Genomic DNA, 16,435 nt, shown 5'->3' on the forward strand with positions numbered 1-16,435 from the left:
GAGACCCTCCAGACCCAACTTCCCGACCAAATTTTTTTGTGGGCGGGGAGAAGTTGGGCTGGCAGCCATGGCTAAGGGTTTTTGGCACTCTGCTTAGCGTCGTGCCTAACAACTCCCCATACCTGTTCTAAAATGAGCGTAAACCACGGCCTCTTGGGGCTTTTTGCTTAAATAACCCACTCTGACTTTTCACGCCAATAATAAATCACCCCGCAATGAAACATTTGCGTTGATACAAAGAAGTAACCATAACAATGGAGACGAGTCAAAGCCTCCATTTACAATTCTGAAAGACAACAAGCTAACTTGTATTTACAACAATGAGTGACTTCAATATTTATTTTAACGTATTTGAAAAAAAAATATTTTCAGAATGTAGGCTACTGTGTCATTGTCACATAACCGCTCATCTCATTCGCTACTCACCTCGCTAGTCAATCTACCTCAGACGGGCTGCGGCCGACACGACAGTGTCAGTACTTACTAACCGAGAGTGAGGTCATGCCCGGAAATATCAAACTGAGGGAGGAACGGATCGACCGGGCGATAGCGAGGTTGATACGGCAAAGCCGAGGTTTGATATTTCCTGGCATGACCGAACGGTCGAGGTTAGTAAGTAGTTTATTATATGGCATTTTTAGCTTCTTTTCATTTCGTAAACGAAAATAAATGGTACCTCTAGGCTAATTGTAGCTAGCTCTCAAGTCTTCTCACGCTGTGTTTCATGTGTTGCCCTAGCAACTCAATACTTTTGATAGAAAGCGGACAACATGGTTCTGCTAAAATGGCTTTAATTTCAACACAAAATAACGACACAAGTGATTAAAAGAGTCTCGTCTTCATCCTCACTTTCGATGACAAATCTTTTCAGCATCATTTGGATAGTAAAACTCAGCAGCTGACTCGTCGCTCATTTTGAAGATGACGTCACCGCTGAGGAGGGCAATACGCGTCTGGCATGACTACCCATTATCCAATCAGAAAGCTCGTACCGTCGTTGCCATATAATAAATAATGTTATTGCCTTTGAATCTTGCTAGCATAACCTTAGCTTTCGGGCTAATAACTCAGCTGACATTGACACCGGATCTATTTTTTCGTTGCGGAGGAACAATGGCAAAATAAACATTTTTTTTAATCAATAGCTGTATTTAAATGTTAATTGGTTGACTATAAATTGTTTTATAAAAGCAATATAGTACGAGTGCGAGTAGGGTTGTTGAGGGATATACCACGGGTGGTGTTCGGCCGTAGCCACGAGGCCGGAGGCCGAGTGGCGTAGGCAACAACATATTGTACTATATTGCTTTAATATATACAGAAGACCAGATTTCTTTAGTTTTTTAGACAACTTCACTGTTCCCTTTGAAAATAAAACAAATTGGGCGAAAACTAAATTATTAATGCAAGCTGAGCTGTTTTCTTGATGCCTCAATTGAGGCAGGGTTGTTCACAGTTAGCGTGGTCCTAACCAGACCCTCGTACATTTCATTTGTACAGTCAGAAGCAAAATCCAAATTGAGCGGAAGTACGTAGGAGGGCAGAGCCAGGCTAGTTCACAGTATCATGTTCTACCTCCCTCACTCCTGCAGTGAGCAATATACTGGGGTTAGCGGTTTGTGCTCTCAGAACAAGCTTCCACACTGCAACAATGAGAACTGCCTTACAATTTTAATTCCAAGCAAACAAAAGTTTCTCACTCTAACAGAAGTTTGAGTGGATTTGATTTAGTTTTAAAGGGTTCACTACTCTTTGACCACACACCTCAAGTCACACAGATGTATCAATCTATACACACCAATTTTCTTCCACTCCAGACTTCTAAAAATATCTAAGAGAACATGGAAAATCGAAATTGCAGTCTGAGATGAGAGTGACCTCACAGGTGTTTTCTGAGTGCCTGCAGACTTTTCGCATAATTTGCTGTCCCGCTGTGTGCATTAGACAGCTGGGGTGTTTGTTTACCCAAGAACAAAATGTTATATCAAACCTACTGTCAGCCACTGCTGCTAATCACATTTTATTACAGAGACAGTATGTTATCTTAGAATTTAATTTATGCCCAGCTACAGTTGCTATCACAAGACAGCCGAGGCTTTGACTCTTGAATTCACCAAAGAAAACAAATCAGAAAGATTTGAATTTGTACTGTAATATTTCAATCAAATTATCCATATGACATGTTTTAATGCAAGAGAAAGCAGTTAAGTCTGCAAACAAGTGCGTAAGAGCTTGTGTATGGATCTGGATACCAGAAAATGTATATTATTTTATTCTATTATCACCATTGCAGTCAGATGGTAGTAGTAGGATACAGCTCTCTCTCACACACACACACACATATATAAACATACACACATACGGACGGAACCAAAGTCCCAGGTGGATCAACCGCACATACACAAACACACACAGTTGCTACAATCAGACACACACACAGTCGCCACAATCAGACACACACACACACACAGTCGCTACAATCAGACACACGCACACAGTCGCTACAATCAGACACACACATGTTCGCTACAATCAGAAACAAACACACACACACACACACACACACAAGCAAAACTTGAAGAACTTCCACCTCCGCAGGCTCTTAGCCCCATGCCTGCTGATAAGCATGCAAATGTAGCCATGACATTTACACTCCCTGCAAGCTGATTGCATGATGAGGAGAGCCTCATGCATATTCATAACAGCTCTGATGATTGCGTTGCCTGGTGTACACTCCTCCTGTCTTTCCCTCTTGCTTTCTCTCTGCCTCTCTCTCTCTGTCTCTGACATGGACACTCACTCCTTTCAGCCAATCAGCTCAATGACACGAGTGGCTCCTATCATCTTCTAGAAGGAACTGAAGAGGAGTAGGAGTGAGAGAATTACACATTTGTGTATTAAGAGGTAGATGTGTACAAAACCATCGACTGTAGTTTGGCTTGACTTTCACCGCGTGAACCTGTCATGAATGTCAATTGTATTGCTTTTGTTACTCAGTGATTTTTGTTTGTAAAAAAAACAAAGATATAAGCATTAACTAGGGCATTCTAGTTGACACTTTCAGGTTATTATACTAAATATAAAATGTTTTTGTTTCATGTCTCTTGAACTCCATATTGACAATTTAACATGGTGGAAAACTGTAAATGACCTCAATATATGAAGCGTCTTCCTCTTACCTGCTAAACAAGTACTGTCTGTGGATTCAGCATGCCACCATGTGATGGAAAAGGATTACTGCAGGTTTTAGAAGAGCCTTTCCAGTTTTTATAAATCCGAAAATGTAAGAAGACTCAAGCAAAACGTATTATATCATTTAAGCAACTCATATATTATTTATTCCAATTAAATATGGTCTTATATTACACACGTCCATATTAAATAATACAAATACTTTGTGCTCTGAATAATATCTCAAACGATTTCTAGATCCTCCATAACCTCAAAGGAACCAAAAACATTTGTAGAAATCTTGGAATGAGTTCATTGTGACACTTTAGTCCCCTTCATAACCTTTTTTTGGTACATACATTGTAGCAATGCTCAGAGACTACACCAATCAACACTAGTAAATCAATAGCAATCCAGAAAAGGCATGTCAGATACACATTAGCTCTAAAACGGGGCTATTAGTTCCCAGTCCACTAAAGACAGGCACAGAGACAAGCGAGAGACAATCTTCTACACAGAAGTTCAACCAGTGAGTCTCATCCTGGAAACCTGATGGGTTGTGCCTGGCTTTCCCCTTCCCTGCCCCAACACACCTGGCCCCTTTCATACATACAGAAGGCCTATGTAGGAGAGACAGGTGGGTTTGGAGTGCTACTCAGACAAGGGACGGTGGCGGTCTAGACCTCAACATAGTCTCTACCTGCTGGGTGTAAGGCCAGAGCATGCATGGTAATGGGTTCAAAACCCTCGGTCAGTTCAGGTTGGGTAAACTAAAAAAGGCTTGCGATTACCTTAGGAGGACATGGGTATGGGAATTTGGTCCAGTGGCTTATCTTCTCTTACTATTGGTTCCTTGGTTTCCAACTCTGACACTTAAACAGGACTGTACTAACCTGGACCACTCTTACTCAAGGATGACTTGCCTCAAAGTCTCCACAAAATCAGGACGCACTTATAAATAAATACATTTTTCTCTTTATAGAAATAAATAATTACCATTGCCAGAGAGAAGATCACTTGTAAGTAAATAATTCATCTAAATGCTAAATTTAGTCATTCTGTCATAAATAGAAACACATTTTTCAAAATAAATTTGGTAAACAAAATGTATACAGATGACTATGCAAAATCATGGGTTGCACATTGAATCCCTAATTTCTCGGCTATACAGGAACAAGTTATTTGTGCTGAAGACAGCTCCCTTTCTTGACTGAATCATCTCCCTGGTTCTGTGGCAATGTGGTCCTCACCATACACTACAGTTGTACAACAGCCAACAACAGTTTTAAAGTGGAATCTGCTGTTTGCTTTATTATTACGAAGTTCCAAAACTGTTTAGCAGAGATCGGTTATGAGATCCGGGCCTTGGCTGTTGTATCTGAACCCAGAATGTGATGAGTCAGACCTCATCTGGATCATCAGGAGATGATCTCACATACCGCTCCTCTGCTCCACAAAGATCCTTGGAATTTCTGTCAGGTGGATGACACCTCATCTCTCTTCTTCCCATGGAGATCTCAGTTCAGCAGATTCATCCAAGGGCCGCTGGGGTTCCCTTAAGATCCTCAAGCTGTTCTATGACCTCCGCCTCTGCAGGGTCTTACATAATTCACTGGAGGGGTCTCACAGGCATGGAAAGGCAGAGCTACCATTAGTTTGTCCACACCTGCTTCCTACAACAGGTACAGCCCAGTTCCGACCTCACCCGTCCTCGTCACTGCAGGTTCTTCAGGATCCGTCCATAGCGGAAGTCGTAGACGTGACGACAGACAAACACAAGGTTGGGGTCGACGTCCGGGGGCAAAGGACGTGGGTCGGGAAGAGTGTGGTTGAAGGAGGGTGGTGGGACCAGGGAGGTGTGACCAGGGTGACCCTCTTCACGACTCGCCACCAAGGCACGGAATCTGGATCAAAACACAGGTTTGGTGAAATCATCTATATTGCTTTAGATTTTTTTTGTTATTCCCTTAATAATCACCAACTGTATTGCAACTACATACTGTAAGTACACATTTCAATAAAGCTATTTGATCTGTATCATGTTCATTATGAAAATAACTAGCGTACTAGAGAGTAGAATCTGTTAGCATGTTCATGAAACTTGTCTCACCTGCAATACTGGGCTAGCGTTAGCACATAGCACTTGTCTTCAATACAGGCCACACTGTTTACATCCTGGTGACGGGAAGCAAAGATCTCATTCTGGAGAGGAGAGAGAGATCATAGTATAAAAACTGAGATTTGAGAATGAAGAAAAGAACCAGAAAGCTACCCTACAGTTGATATCATCACTGAAAGCTTCTGTATTTCCCCTCTAGTCCTGGGAAATCAAACTCTCTGAGATTTTAATCTTCATTTAATCCTTTCGGACAGACAGAGAGTGGAGACTAGCAGAGCAGAGCTGTAGCTGTGATCTCCTCTAAAGCTTCTGATCTACTGGGCTGGTTGTTATCCCATACTGTGAACAAAAGTATTTTGTTTTCCGGCAGAATATTTACAAGGGGAAGTCTGTTCCGGTCCAACATAGAGGGGGGAAGGTTTCTTCCAGATTTCCTCACATTCTGTGAAAAGGCCTGAATGAGATCATGATGAGATTCTAACCCAGGTGTGTTCCTGGTCAGGAACACTTACCTCACAATGCATGCTGGGATTGTGCCCTCCCTGTGTGTGTTCCGGGCGGTAGTACCAAAACAGGCTCATCATCATCTCTCCTGGGGAACACACGCATACTCAAATTCTGTTCTGATAGTCTTATAAAGACTTGACGAAAAGGTCTGAGAGCTGATTAGACAGGAAGAGGAGGAGTCTACCTGACTCAGGCTCTTCCCAGAGTGCAGAGATTTTGGCCACATAGGGGAGGGACTTGTTCCTGGGGCCAGAGCGTAAGAGGACGGTGTCTCTGACCCTGATGAGCTCACCATCCCGCTGGACGCCCTCGAAACACTTCCTCAAAACGGCAGCCTCTTCCCCCTGGAAGTCGTCATTTAACAAATCAAACACTAGAGACTCTAGTATCACCGGTGTAAATGATAACGATCTGAAAAAGAACATTAGCACTGCTTCCTGACAAGCAAGCATTGTGTTTTCTTTCCTAGCAAGTTATCAGTATGTTAGGATTGTTGACAGTGTCAGTTTGTGTTGTTTCTTATCAATGCATCCATATGACTTGGCAGTTTTGCTGTTAATGGCTGTTATCCATGTATCTGTATGTATTCTAAAGGTATGAGTACATATCTTTTGATAGTCGTCTCCACCTACCACAGTAAAGACCTCCTTCTGGAAGGGCTTCCCCAGAGGCAGCCAGCCATTAGTCTGCCTCTGCCGGCCTGCTCTGCTTTGCTTGACCTGGCCTGGTCTGTCCCTGGCCTGTCTGGCATGTCCACTAGCACTGGCAGGCCTGGAGCGACGCTTGTCTCTCACCTCAGGGCAACACGTGGGGGACACACCCCCGCGCACGGCAGACCGCGAGCCACTAGGTGCTTTTGCACTCTGAGGACACTCCCTCCCCACCCGCAATGGAGCCTGTGGTTGGTTTGGGTCTGAGAGTGGTGTCTTGAGGTGGGGAACTGATTGGGCCGCTGGAGGCACAGTGGGCATGGGGCAGCCAGAGAGGGGCCGGTGGGCAGAGCAGGCACGGGCACTACAGACCTCCAGGGAAGATGAAGAGAAGTCCTCTGTGGAGAGAGTAAAGTGAGCCAGAGTTGTTAGTGAATCTCTGTCCCAGACACACTAACTTGCACACACACTTTCCATGAGAGACCTAAATAATTTTTCTAGCTTACAAACCTAACTAACCTATCCACCAATCACTGACTGAAATACATACTGATAGACGTAACTGAAATACGGAAGCTAACTAAAAGGAGGTCAATCCTCCTGCATCTTTTTAGAAGTGACTATCAGTTTGACTTTGCACTTTTCCAGTAGTGACTAACAGGAATTCAATAGTGTCACTTCAGAGGCAGCTAACCAGCCAATCAGAAGCTGCTAAACAGCTGTTTCCTGATGCTAATAGCTCTCAGACCACGCCACCTGACTGTAATCATGCTGCCTAATGAGGTCATCTCAGCTGTGGACCTGCATACATTTACAGAGCACATGCATGGCCTACATTCTCACAAACATATAATTTACATTAGACGTGTGTGTGTGTGTGTGTGTGTGTGTGTACAAACTGAAATACTACACAGGGTGACCTTGCATTCTCAGCCTGTGTGGAATTTTTCAGAAACTTCCAGAACAGAAGAATTAAAAGGTCAACAATCAAGACTATTCTCAGCCCATTGTTGCTGGTTTGTCATTCAAAGTTGAAAGGTTACCAAGGCCTCAGAAAACTCATGTCCGACATGATCAGCACAATGACCTGAAATATTTCACTCTATCGCATAGGAGTAAAAGGATACGGAAAGTAAACCGTGGGAAATATAAAGTTCCGAAATGAAGCTCGACTCACCGATTTTGATATGGTGGCAGCAGCTGGGACAGCTTGCGTGTTGAGAGCACCCACTGCTTGAGATGGCTGGTACAGCAGTGTAGGTGTAGCCCCCAGTCTTGCAGGCCTCCCTGTAACAAACCCCTCCTGAGGGGCAGTAGGCAGGCTGGGGGATCCCTGAGGCCTGGAGCTGCAGCCAGGGCTCAGGGTCTGTCTGGGGCAGTAGCCTTTGACTGTGGACTCCCTTCGGGCACAGTGTGATAGAGGGCATGGTGGAAGGAGGATAAGGCAGTGGGTTGTTGCTGTGGGGAGGTGAGGAGGGATTATGGTGGGTGAGGTGGATGTAGTAACCAGAAAAGCAGGGATGAAGATGGGAGTGTGGATGAGTGTGGGGACCAATGGTTAAGGCAGGGTAGGCTAAGGCATGGGGGGAGTGAAGGTGAAGGTGGTAACCCTTGGTTAGACAATGTTCCTCTGGTTCCTGGTAACTCCTGTGGTCCATCAGTAGGGCGAGGCAGTGGCAGAGCTCCTTGCACCTTCCCTGGGAGGAGTGGCAGCAGGATGTGGGGGTCACGTCCATCTCGGCCTGTTCCTCCTTCACAGGCCTGAGAGAAGAGCACTGTGGCCCATGCGGGAGGCAATCCTGCCCCTCTGAAGGCCCTATCCTCTGGGCCCCCTCCTGGCTGCATTCCCTGTCACACACACCGCAGCACCGTTGTACCAACATCATTTGGGGTAGAGGCTGGTGTCGGACCTGTTGTTTCTCTAACTTGGAGTGGACTTGTTTCTCACACCTACGCTTAACACTCCGGCATCTTCCACCGCGGGGGGTGCTGGAGAGCCTGAGCAACGCTGTTGCCATGAGCCCAGCCTGACGACGCGGGGTGGGGGGGGTCAAACTTGCCAGGTCAAAGCCCACTTCCTCCATCTTGGCTCGTTTGTGTTTTTGAGGACTTCCTGAATGTGGTTTCTTTGTCTTAGGATTGTTTCTGGAATCCTGTCTCTCTATCCGTTTTTTGGTGAGCGTTGGCCCCGAAGAATTCTGTCTATGCAGCAGCAGGCTGTTGACAGCCTCTGCGTTGAGAGAGGCCAGTCTCCGTTTGCGTAGCTCCAGAGGAGGTAACGTGGGACATAAGGCATTGGATTGGTTGCTTTTTTTTGGTTCTGGTGCATTCTGACTGACTGTGAAGGTCTTCAGTACAGACTTGGAGGGTTTGGTCTGAACCTTTTTTCTCCCTCCTGTCCTCCTCCCGTCTTTGCCACCCACAGCCCGCTTCTCCTCCAGACGAGTGAGGAGGACACGACAGCCTAAGGTCTCCCCCTCACTCAACCCCGGTTCCTTAATTGACTCCACCTCCTGTATTCTCATATCCTTACTCCCTTTCCTCCTGCCTCTCTTCACCTTTGGAGGCCTCCCTCGTTTTGCTGGCATGTCAGGGTTGGCTCCGCCCATGGCCTTAGCATGAGGCAGAGGCCCCGCCCGATTATTCCCAGGGTTGAATGCAACAGCTGATCAGGAAGTCCATTTGACACTGGGCATTGTGGGTAATGTAGTCAGCACCACACACCCTGGGAAGACATAAAGGAAGACACATTTTGACTGAGAAAATAATTTGCTTAATGACTGTAATACACAATGTATGAACATTATGATTACCATTTGTTTGTCTTGCTTGCTATACGAGAATAACATTGTAAACACAGCGTAGCCTAAGCTATGCATGCATACAAACCTATTGATATCATTAGTCTGTCTCCATACAGACTGTATTATGACTGTTATAAACCAAGCTAATCTCCAGAGGGCTGTGCTTTCCCACAGAGCTGGGAACTGACAGGATTAAACATTAAATGCCTCTAGAAGCCCTTTAACAACGAGTGTGTGTTTCTATGAGCATCAAGGTCAGTGGTTTAAGGCTTCTTCATTGTCAAAAGATCATCTGGGGGGGGGGGGGGGGGAGCTTTCAACTCAGAAAGACACTTCTTCATTGAGAACACAACTGTCAGTCTTGCCTTCACGGGTCGTGTCGGCAACCGTATAAAGAACAGAAGGAAGCATCTTTTTCCTGGTACTTGGAGGCAGTTCTACCAGGCTTAAGTGACTCATCGTGCTGCTTCATTTAACCATGGGAGCGTAAACACTTCTCACTGTATTGCCTCCTTAGTTTCCATGTGAACACGCCTCAATCTGGGAGAGCCTTGGAGTCTCACCGTAAGGTTGCTCTGTGCTTTGAAGAAGAGAGGGAAGGGAAGGAGAAGAGGAGGAGAGACAAGTAGTCTAAAGGAGCTCGCTTAAGAGATGATGTGCTCCTCGTAAATGTAAGCAGGTCAGGGATTCTAAAGATCTAATGAATGATGGAAGGTTTATCTTCAGGTTCTCCCGCATACTGGGAAACGGGTTCAGCCATTCATTTGTTGAGTTTCATTACAAATGCCTCATCTTGTAAAGGAAAAGGAGAACCAGGCAGCTTTTGAATCTGTTTTTTCTTGTGACCTGTACTGTACTTCAGTTTGTTTCCTGGCCTGGGTCCACACCAAACAGACCTTTACTGATGCTCACAATATGATCCAACAGAGACTATGACTCAAAACATGAACAGATGAAAGTGACTCAACTAGGCCTCTTCTTATCCCTTAAAATGTCCCCAAACTGACAACAAAACCAAGAGGAACTATGAAAACCATTCCCTTCACTTAGGGTATGTGGACATTTTGTTTATATTAACTTAGCTTATCAGCAAGCCTTTCCAGCTTTGGAAACATTATTTAGTTATGAACTATTATGTTCTTGACCTAAATGAGATATGCATGATAATGGTCAGCTGGCTGGCAGACTCCTCCAGAACTATGGTAGACTGGCCATTATTTCCATCTGATTCGCTCAACCATGAAAGGCCATTCATGAAAGAGACAATTTCCAGACAGAACAGAGGGAGAAGCACACAATTAAATTTATGGATTTCAAATCAAGTTGTTTGGTTTGAATTGTAAATACAAAGAGGAGAAGAGAGACTTCTCTGAGAAGGGTTTGCCTGAGGTGTTAATGGAGAAACAGCAAAACAGAAAAAGTATCGATTATCAGCAACTGGCAGGACTGGGTTTAACAGATACCATCCCGTCGTCAAAGTTGGATGTAACGCAGCCTATGTGGTTTGGAAGGACCCACTTTCGTGGGCTGGATAGCCTCTACCAAGAAATATGTACACTAAAGCTCCAGAACTATCATACAAATGTTGAAATCAAGTTCAATTGTTAAAAGTCAGATGAGTGACTGAGAAACAGTTGCGTTTTTAGGCTGAACGACCAGGCTGTTGTGTCAAATACATGATTGGTGTACGAACTAATCATACACTTGAGAACAGAAGGACACGTACCGCATCCCTCATCATGATATGATAATAACCATGTAGTGTGTGTGTGTGAGTGTGTGTGAGCAGAGGGGCGCATGGACTTTCCCTGCAATTTTGCATTGGGCGTATCAGAACCAGAATTATCTTTCGAATCAATTGCTAGCTTAACTGTTTACCCCATTAGTTCAACCATCATCACCAAGACCACCATGAGCACGAGGTTGCGCGAGCCTGAATTACTTACCATTAACACTTGATTAACTCCTTTAACGGCCCAGTGAGCGCGCAGTGAATTTGAATTTTCATAAGCAATTAGCGACTAAACGGTTTGGATACTATAACTGGGTTAATAGGACAGGATATGATACAGGGGAATGAGTCAAGATCAGTTAATCAAGGAGTTGACCATCGAATTATGAACAGGTCTAAATGTAGCGTATCTGGAAGCAGACTATCAGACGTTTTAAAAACTGCCCGTATTAACACTGCTTTCTAAGCATAATGAAATCACAATCGTCACAATATTTCAATCCAACACCCTCACAGTAGACTACCTATGCTGCAGCCACAGGCAACGAAGATATTACCCATATAGCCTACCGTACGCCCCGTCCTATGCCTTCTCATATACTTTTGAATTCCGCGTAATTCCGTTCACGCTTCCAAAAATTTGAGTCTCGATTAATTGATAAAGAAATCGTGGTCCACATTCAGCTGAGACATTTGTACAGCGGTAAAACGGTGACCTACTTCCGAAGTAGCATGCTGGAGATAATATTCATGCGCTGTATTCGCATTCGCGAGACTGCCGTTGCGCCGGGACATCAACCAACATATCGAGTCCAGACAGAGGCGTTTCGTATTGAAATGTGTAACAACTTTAACGTGTTAAAGACGGTTCAGAAAGGTTAAGTAAGTATCAATCTAGGCAACTATATGCCGTAGAAATTAGCCAAACACTTTTATTATCACTATCTCGATTTGACAGCAAACCATTGACATCTAGATCCTTCATATTGCTCATATAGTTCGGCATTTCGATTCCGAAACTGTCCACCTTCAAGGTGTGAAAGGGATCCAAGTCTATAAAACAAGCTTCAACCCAGGTTCCTAACCCAGGGAGTTCGATGAAATCTCCTTTTCTCTGACCAGTTCTGGTGACCAGTGACCACACCACACACAACACAAGCCCACCAACCACAGTGGGTATGACAATTTAGTCTGGACGCTCTGAGATACACAACTCAGCTTGTGGCTAACAGACATAATACACGGAAAACATTTAATTCTGTGATTATGCAAGTTAGCCTACTATAGTAGCCTACTATAATACTATACAATCTGCAAGCATGCACAGGCTTGAGCATTAACATTTCACCCCAAAAAAGAAAAAAAAAATGCTTGACATTTAGACATCCACGTGTCAAAAATCTATTGGTCTTTTTTTTTATTATCATGTGTTGGCATCTGAGTAAAATCACACTGAAATTGAAACATGCTAATTGGCTCCATCAATAGGTACTTTACAGTGTAATTAAGGGCTGTGTGCAGAGTTTAATGAGGCGTGAAAACACTGTAAGCTGAGTCGACCCACTGCTGGGGGCCTGACCAGCTACATCACAGTTTACAAAACTGTTGACAGTGTGGGCTCAGTCCTGAGAAGATGTTTAAACAGTCAAATCGGATTAGAATATGGTCAGTTTCAATTGGGGCCTACAAACTTGTTACCATCACTAATGAGGCATGGCATATTACGATGATAAAATCATCACAGGCATGATAGCACCCAAAACACTGCTTTTTATGTCTTATTACACAAATAGACCGTAGACATTTGTACACTTCTGAGTACCAGTTTGAAGATGACAAGCTTAGCACCTCAGAGAAGAAGTGACACAGGAAGTCTAGTTAGTTGCCTTCTCAAGAAGAGGAGGCACTTGAGCTAAATGACGGGGAATCTTGACAGAAAGGGTGAGAAGCAGAGACAAAGAGTGGGAGTGAGTGATAAAGAAGAGAGAGTGAGAGAGAGAGGTTGAAACCAAAAGAGGGAAACTGACACATTTAGACTATTGTAATATTACCACTCTACAATTGTTTTTCTTCAGTCTTATTAAAGTTTCATAGTCATTTCATTGTGGTTTATTATTTATATGTTTGCTTGGGTAATATTTAAATTATTTCCTTGTCACATCAATAAATCATTTACATCAACAGTGAATTGACTGAAGGCAACAGAGAGAAATTGGCAATTAAAGTCTAATTTTGTCCTACGGTATACAATGAGTACTTTCAATCTCATCAAGCTAAAAGTTTTTGTTAAATGACTTCTCAACACAAGACTGTTGACAGGCACAGCCTCTCAGAGATCCAAATGAACAATGGTCCTGTCATAAAAACTGTGGCAGACTCCTCAGTATCTTCTCCACAAGGGAGGTGACTGGTTTCAGTCATCCTTTTAGCATCTGTCACCCTGAAGGACACTTGGTGCCATGTGTTGTGTGCTCCTCAGCGAAGGTTTGATGTTGTCTTGTCAGCGCATGAGCTCTGTCTCACTCATAAAAAAGATTGACTGTCCTTTCACCCGTATACATGCCGGTGTGATAACAGAGACAAGGAGCTCCTGCTGTAATCTGCACATCCACAGCAGCTGTGGGTCTACAGACAGCTGAGCCCTCTCTCACTGGCAGCTCTCTACTAGGCTGACAAATCATTTTGTTATGTTAAACATCAGGGTCGGGGTGTAGCTTGGTGGTAAAGCATTGGATTGCAGATCAACAGGTTTGAATCCCCCCTGTATGTCACTTCAGAATCAATCTTCCGGTAATGAATACATTATAGTCACAGATGTTCTTCTGTATTTTCTAACCTTCCACCAGAGATCAGAACAGTCAGAAAACAGCTTAGTGAGGCCAAAAACAGGCTTCTCTCTCTCCGTGTTTGTTTGTAATGAACAGCCTTGAACTAACCCTGTGGCTTTGAACTGAAAAGGATAATATCAGATAATACCAGCACATTTTAATACCATCCATCTTCACACCAAAGGCCTAAATCCCGATAACTGACTCTCACATCATCTATTGGATCAATCAAGCAACAGTTATAAATTAACTACTTCCTCTATGAAACATGACCACTTCACCACTGCCCTTTCTCCTTAACATGCATAACCCCATTTGCAATTTCATAGTGCTTGTCCTTGCTATCTGCTAAAGAGAATCGGTCCTATATCCAGGAGAGTTGAGGAGAAAGGGATTAGAATAGCGAGGAATAAGAGGAGAAATAGATGCAGATATAGAAACGGGCAAGACAAGTAGACAAAAAGCACCCATGACTTAATGTATAGAGGGTTTTATCCTAATGCCTGCCTCTTTTTTCTCACTCATACCTGCCAATACAGTCGGCTATTTAGCAGGGATAACTAGGAAACTTAGCTGGCATAACTTGATTATATTCAGACTATGTAAAGTGCAATCATAATACTGCAAGTGTTTTTGTCCTTGAAATGTAATGTCCAGGTGAGTAGTAATCCTAAACTGGAAGAGCATGATGTCAGATTTAAATAGCTCTACAATGGATTCACCTTGTTGCAATGTTACAATGCATACAGACTAGGCTGTGAGATCAGATGGGGGCCGACATCATAATAAAAACTAGCTTCCTTAATGTTTAATGAAATACTGTAGGTGACTGTGGAGGACTGGTTGACTGTGATGGCTAGGTTAATAATAGTGTGATGAGCTAGTAAAACCAACAGGCTAGATACTCACCCTAGATGCGAGCCACCTGCCAAGTCCACCCTAAAGTAAATTCTCTTTCGTTTACGATGACATAAGTTCTCAGAAGATCTTCAGGGTGTGAATTAGGTGTTATTACTGAAAAGGGGTAAAAAGGAAAGGATAACTGTCCCAACTGTGTAATAACTGTGATCGGTCACTCGGTCAGGTGTACCAGGGAGGCTCCGCAAGTCCCGAGAACATTCAGCGGGCTGTTCGGTTTGAGTTGCGTAGCGATCTATCCAGCTTTGAGCGCTGTCTGAAATTGGGAAAATGGAACACTTTAACTACATTCAAAGAAAATACTGTTTGCATATTCCTTTAGAATAGTATTGCTATGTAAAATATATTTGAAAAATAGCAAATTTACCTGCGGTTTGAAAGACCTTCGCACACTTCACTTTTTTTTTTTTACATAACAGCATCGTCCGCTTTTACTGTTGACGCATCACATGTAGGCTAGCGAAAACATGGAGGAGTTTCTTAAAGGGCCATGGACATGATCCTCTCGAGTAGGCTACAGTCCCATATCACAAGAATGACTTATTGCCTGCAGGGACATACACAGGCTATGGCTAATATAAGGTTGCCCGGGCAACTGCCCGTTTGCCTTCCTCGACTCAAAGTGCCCCTCCGAGGAAAATAAATAAATAATAGTGAATTTAAACAGACCTAGATTTTAAAAATCGCCACCAGAAACATTTCATAAAGTAGCCTTATTAACTTCCAATCGATAAGCCTAGGCAAAGAGGTTGGAAGTCACAAGGGGAAGGGGGGGTGTGCCCCCTACTCTGTTTACTCTGCGGTACTGCACGCGACCGCCACCTGATCCTGCATTTTCTTGCACTTAAAAGACGGTCACGGTTGTTTTATAGTTCTTTTTAGTTATTGATTAGTTTACTGGCCTGAGATCAGACTCCACAGGTGGAACCGGGACTGAGACAAGTGCAATGGATGTTTAGTATGATGTGGAAAACTGTTTTTATTAAGTTTATGTTTTCCTTGCTTGTAGAACTAGATGTCACAGACCAGACATAGATTTCCGGTTGCTGCTTTCATTGACTTGACTGATAGGGTGCATGGTTCATTCCCCACCTAGTGCCTATTCGTAGCACCATCTACAGTAAAAAGGGGAATTCATCAGACTTCTGCAGTCCACAATGGTCTATAAATGAGGTCTGCAGGAGGAAGTTGGTGTGAGGAGCAGAGTTCAACATAATGAGCTTTCCTGTAAACTTTTCTGCTACAGCTCACAGTCAGGAACAAAGAACACCCTGGGCTGGGCAGGTCCATGAGTGAAAAAAGGGTGCCCTGACAGTTGAGAGTGCTAGGAAACAAGACAGAAAAGGAGGGAGTGAGGAATCATGCAGGAAAAAGTGTAAGCGCTCAGTGAAAGAGGGAGATGGTAGAGAGGGAAAGGGGCATTTGAGTGAGCATGCTGCTTTACAACACATCTCCATTGCATCTCACCGAGACAGGGAACCAGATGAATCTGTACGTTTGTTTGTTTTATTTGGGTCTGGCCAACCTTCCCATTCAAACAGATTTCCAACCTGGCATAGAAAGTGTCTGGCCAATCACAACCGTTTGTCTGATATGGGCCGGGTTTAATACATTGACTGTAGGAGGAGTGCTGTTGAGGCATTTTCATACACAACCAAGATGAGATTGGGGTGCTCGGTATCTATCCAATTCTATCCAACTGCATG

At 43.8% G+C, this 16,435-nt stretch overlaps 1 protein-coding gene across 3 annotated transcripts; it reads right to left on the reverse strand.

Annotated features, from left to right (window-relative positions):
- Nucleotides 1–3,326: 3,326 nt before the first annotated feature.
- Nucleotides 3,327–15,302, reverse strand: bahd1 (bromo adjacent homology domain containing 1). Of its 3 annotated transcripts, XM_084678174.1 has the most exons (8): nucleotides 15,097–15,302; nucleotides 14,721–14,985; nucleotides 7,625–9,172; nucleotides 6,430–6,845; nucleotides 5,982–6,141; nucleotides 5,803–5,882; nucleotides 5,282–5,373; nucleotides 3,327–5,075 (listed from the first exon to the last, which is right to left on the reverse strand). In XM_084678174.1, the coding sequence occupies exons 3-8, from the start codon at nucleotides 9,054–9,056 to the stop codon at nucleotides 4,886–4,888; spliced, it is 2,370 nt and encodes a 789-aa protein (XP_084534300.1). In that variant the 5' UTR covers nucleotides 9,057–9,172; nucleotides 14,721–14,985; nucleotides 15,097–15,302; the 3' UTR covers nucleotides 3,327–4,885. The 3 variants fall into 3 exon arrangements, with proteins under 3 accessions (XP_084534300.1, XP_084534314.1, XP_084534307.1); XM_084678188.1 differs by lacking the exons at nucleotides 14,721–14,985; nucleotides 15,097–15,302 and adding an exon at nucleotides 11,554–11,813; XM_084678181.1 differs by lacking the exons at nucleotides 14,721–14,985; nucleotides 15,097–15,302 and adding an exon at nucleotides 11,198–11,813.
- Nucleotides 15,303–16,435: the final 1,133 nt, after the last annotated feature.

Source organism: Hypomesus nipponensis, chromosome 3 (genome assembly GCF_054491055.1).
Source record: "Hypomesus nipponensis isolate SF chromosome 3, ASM5449105v1, whole genome shotgun sequence".
Classification (NCBI taxonomy): domain Eukaryota; kingdom Metazoa; phylum Chordata; class Actinopteri; order Osmeriformes; family Osmeridae; genus Hypomesus; species Hypomesus nipponensis.

Bases quoted from the DNA above. Each gene is read 5' to 3' on its own strand.
- bahd1 (XM_084678174.1), bottom strand. From the start codon at position 9,056: ATGGGCGGAGCCAACCCTGACATGCCAGCAAAACGAGGGAGGCCTCCA. The intron at 5,883-5,981 runs GTAGACTCCTCC...TGTGTTCCCCAG, and splicing joins CTGGGAAGAGCCTGAGTCAG to GAGAGATGATGATGAGCCTG. The intron at 5,374-5,802 runs GTAAGTGTTCCT...TCTCCTCTCCAG, and splicing joins ATCCCAGCATGCATTGTGAG to AATGAGATCTTTGCTTCCCG.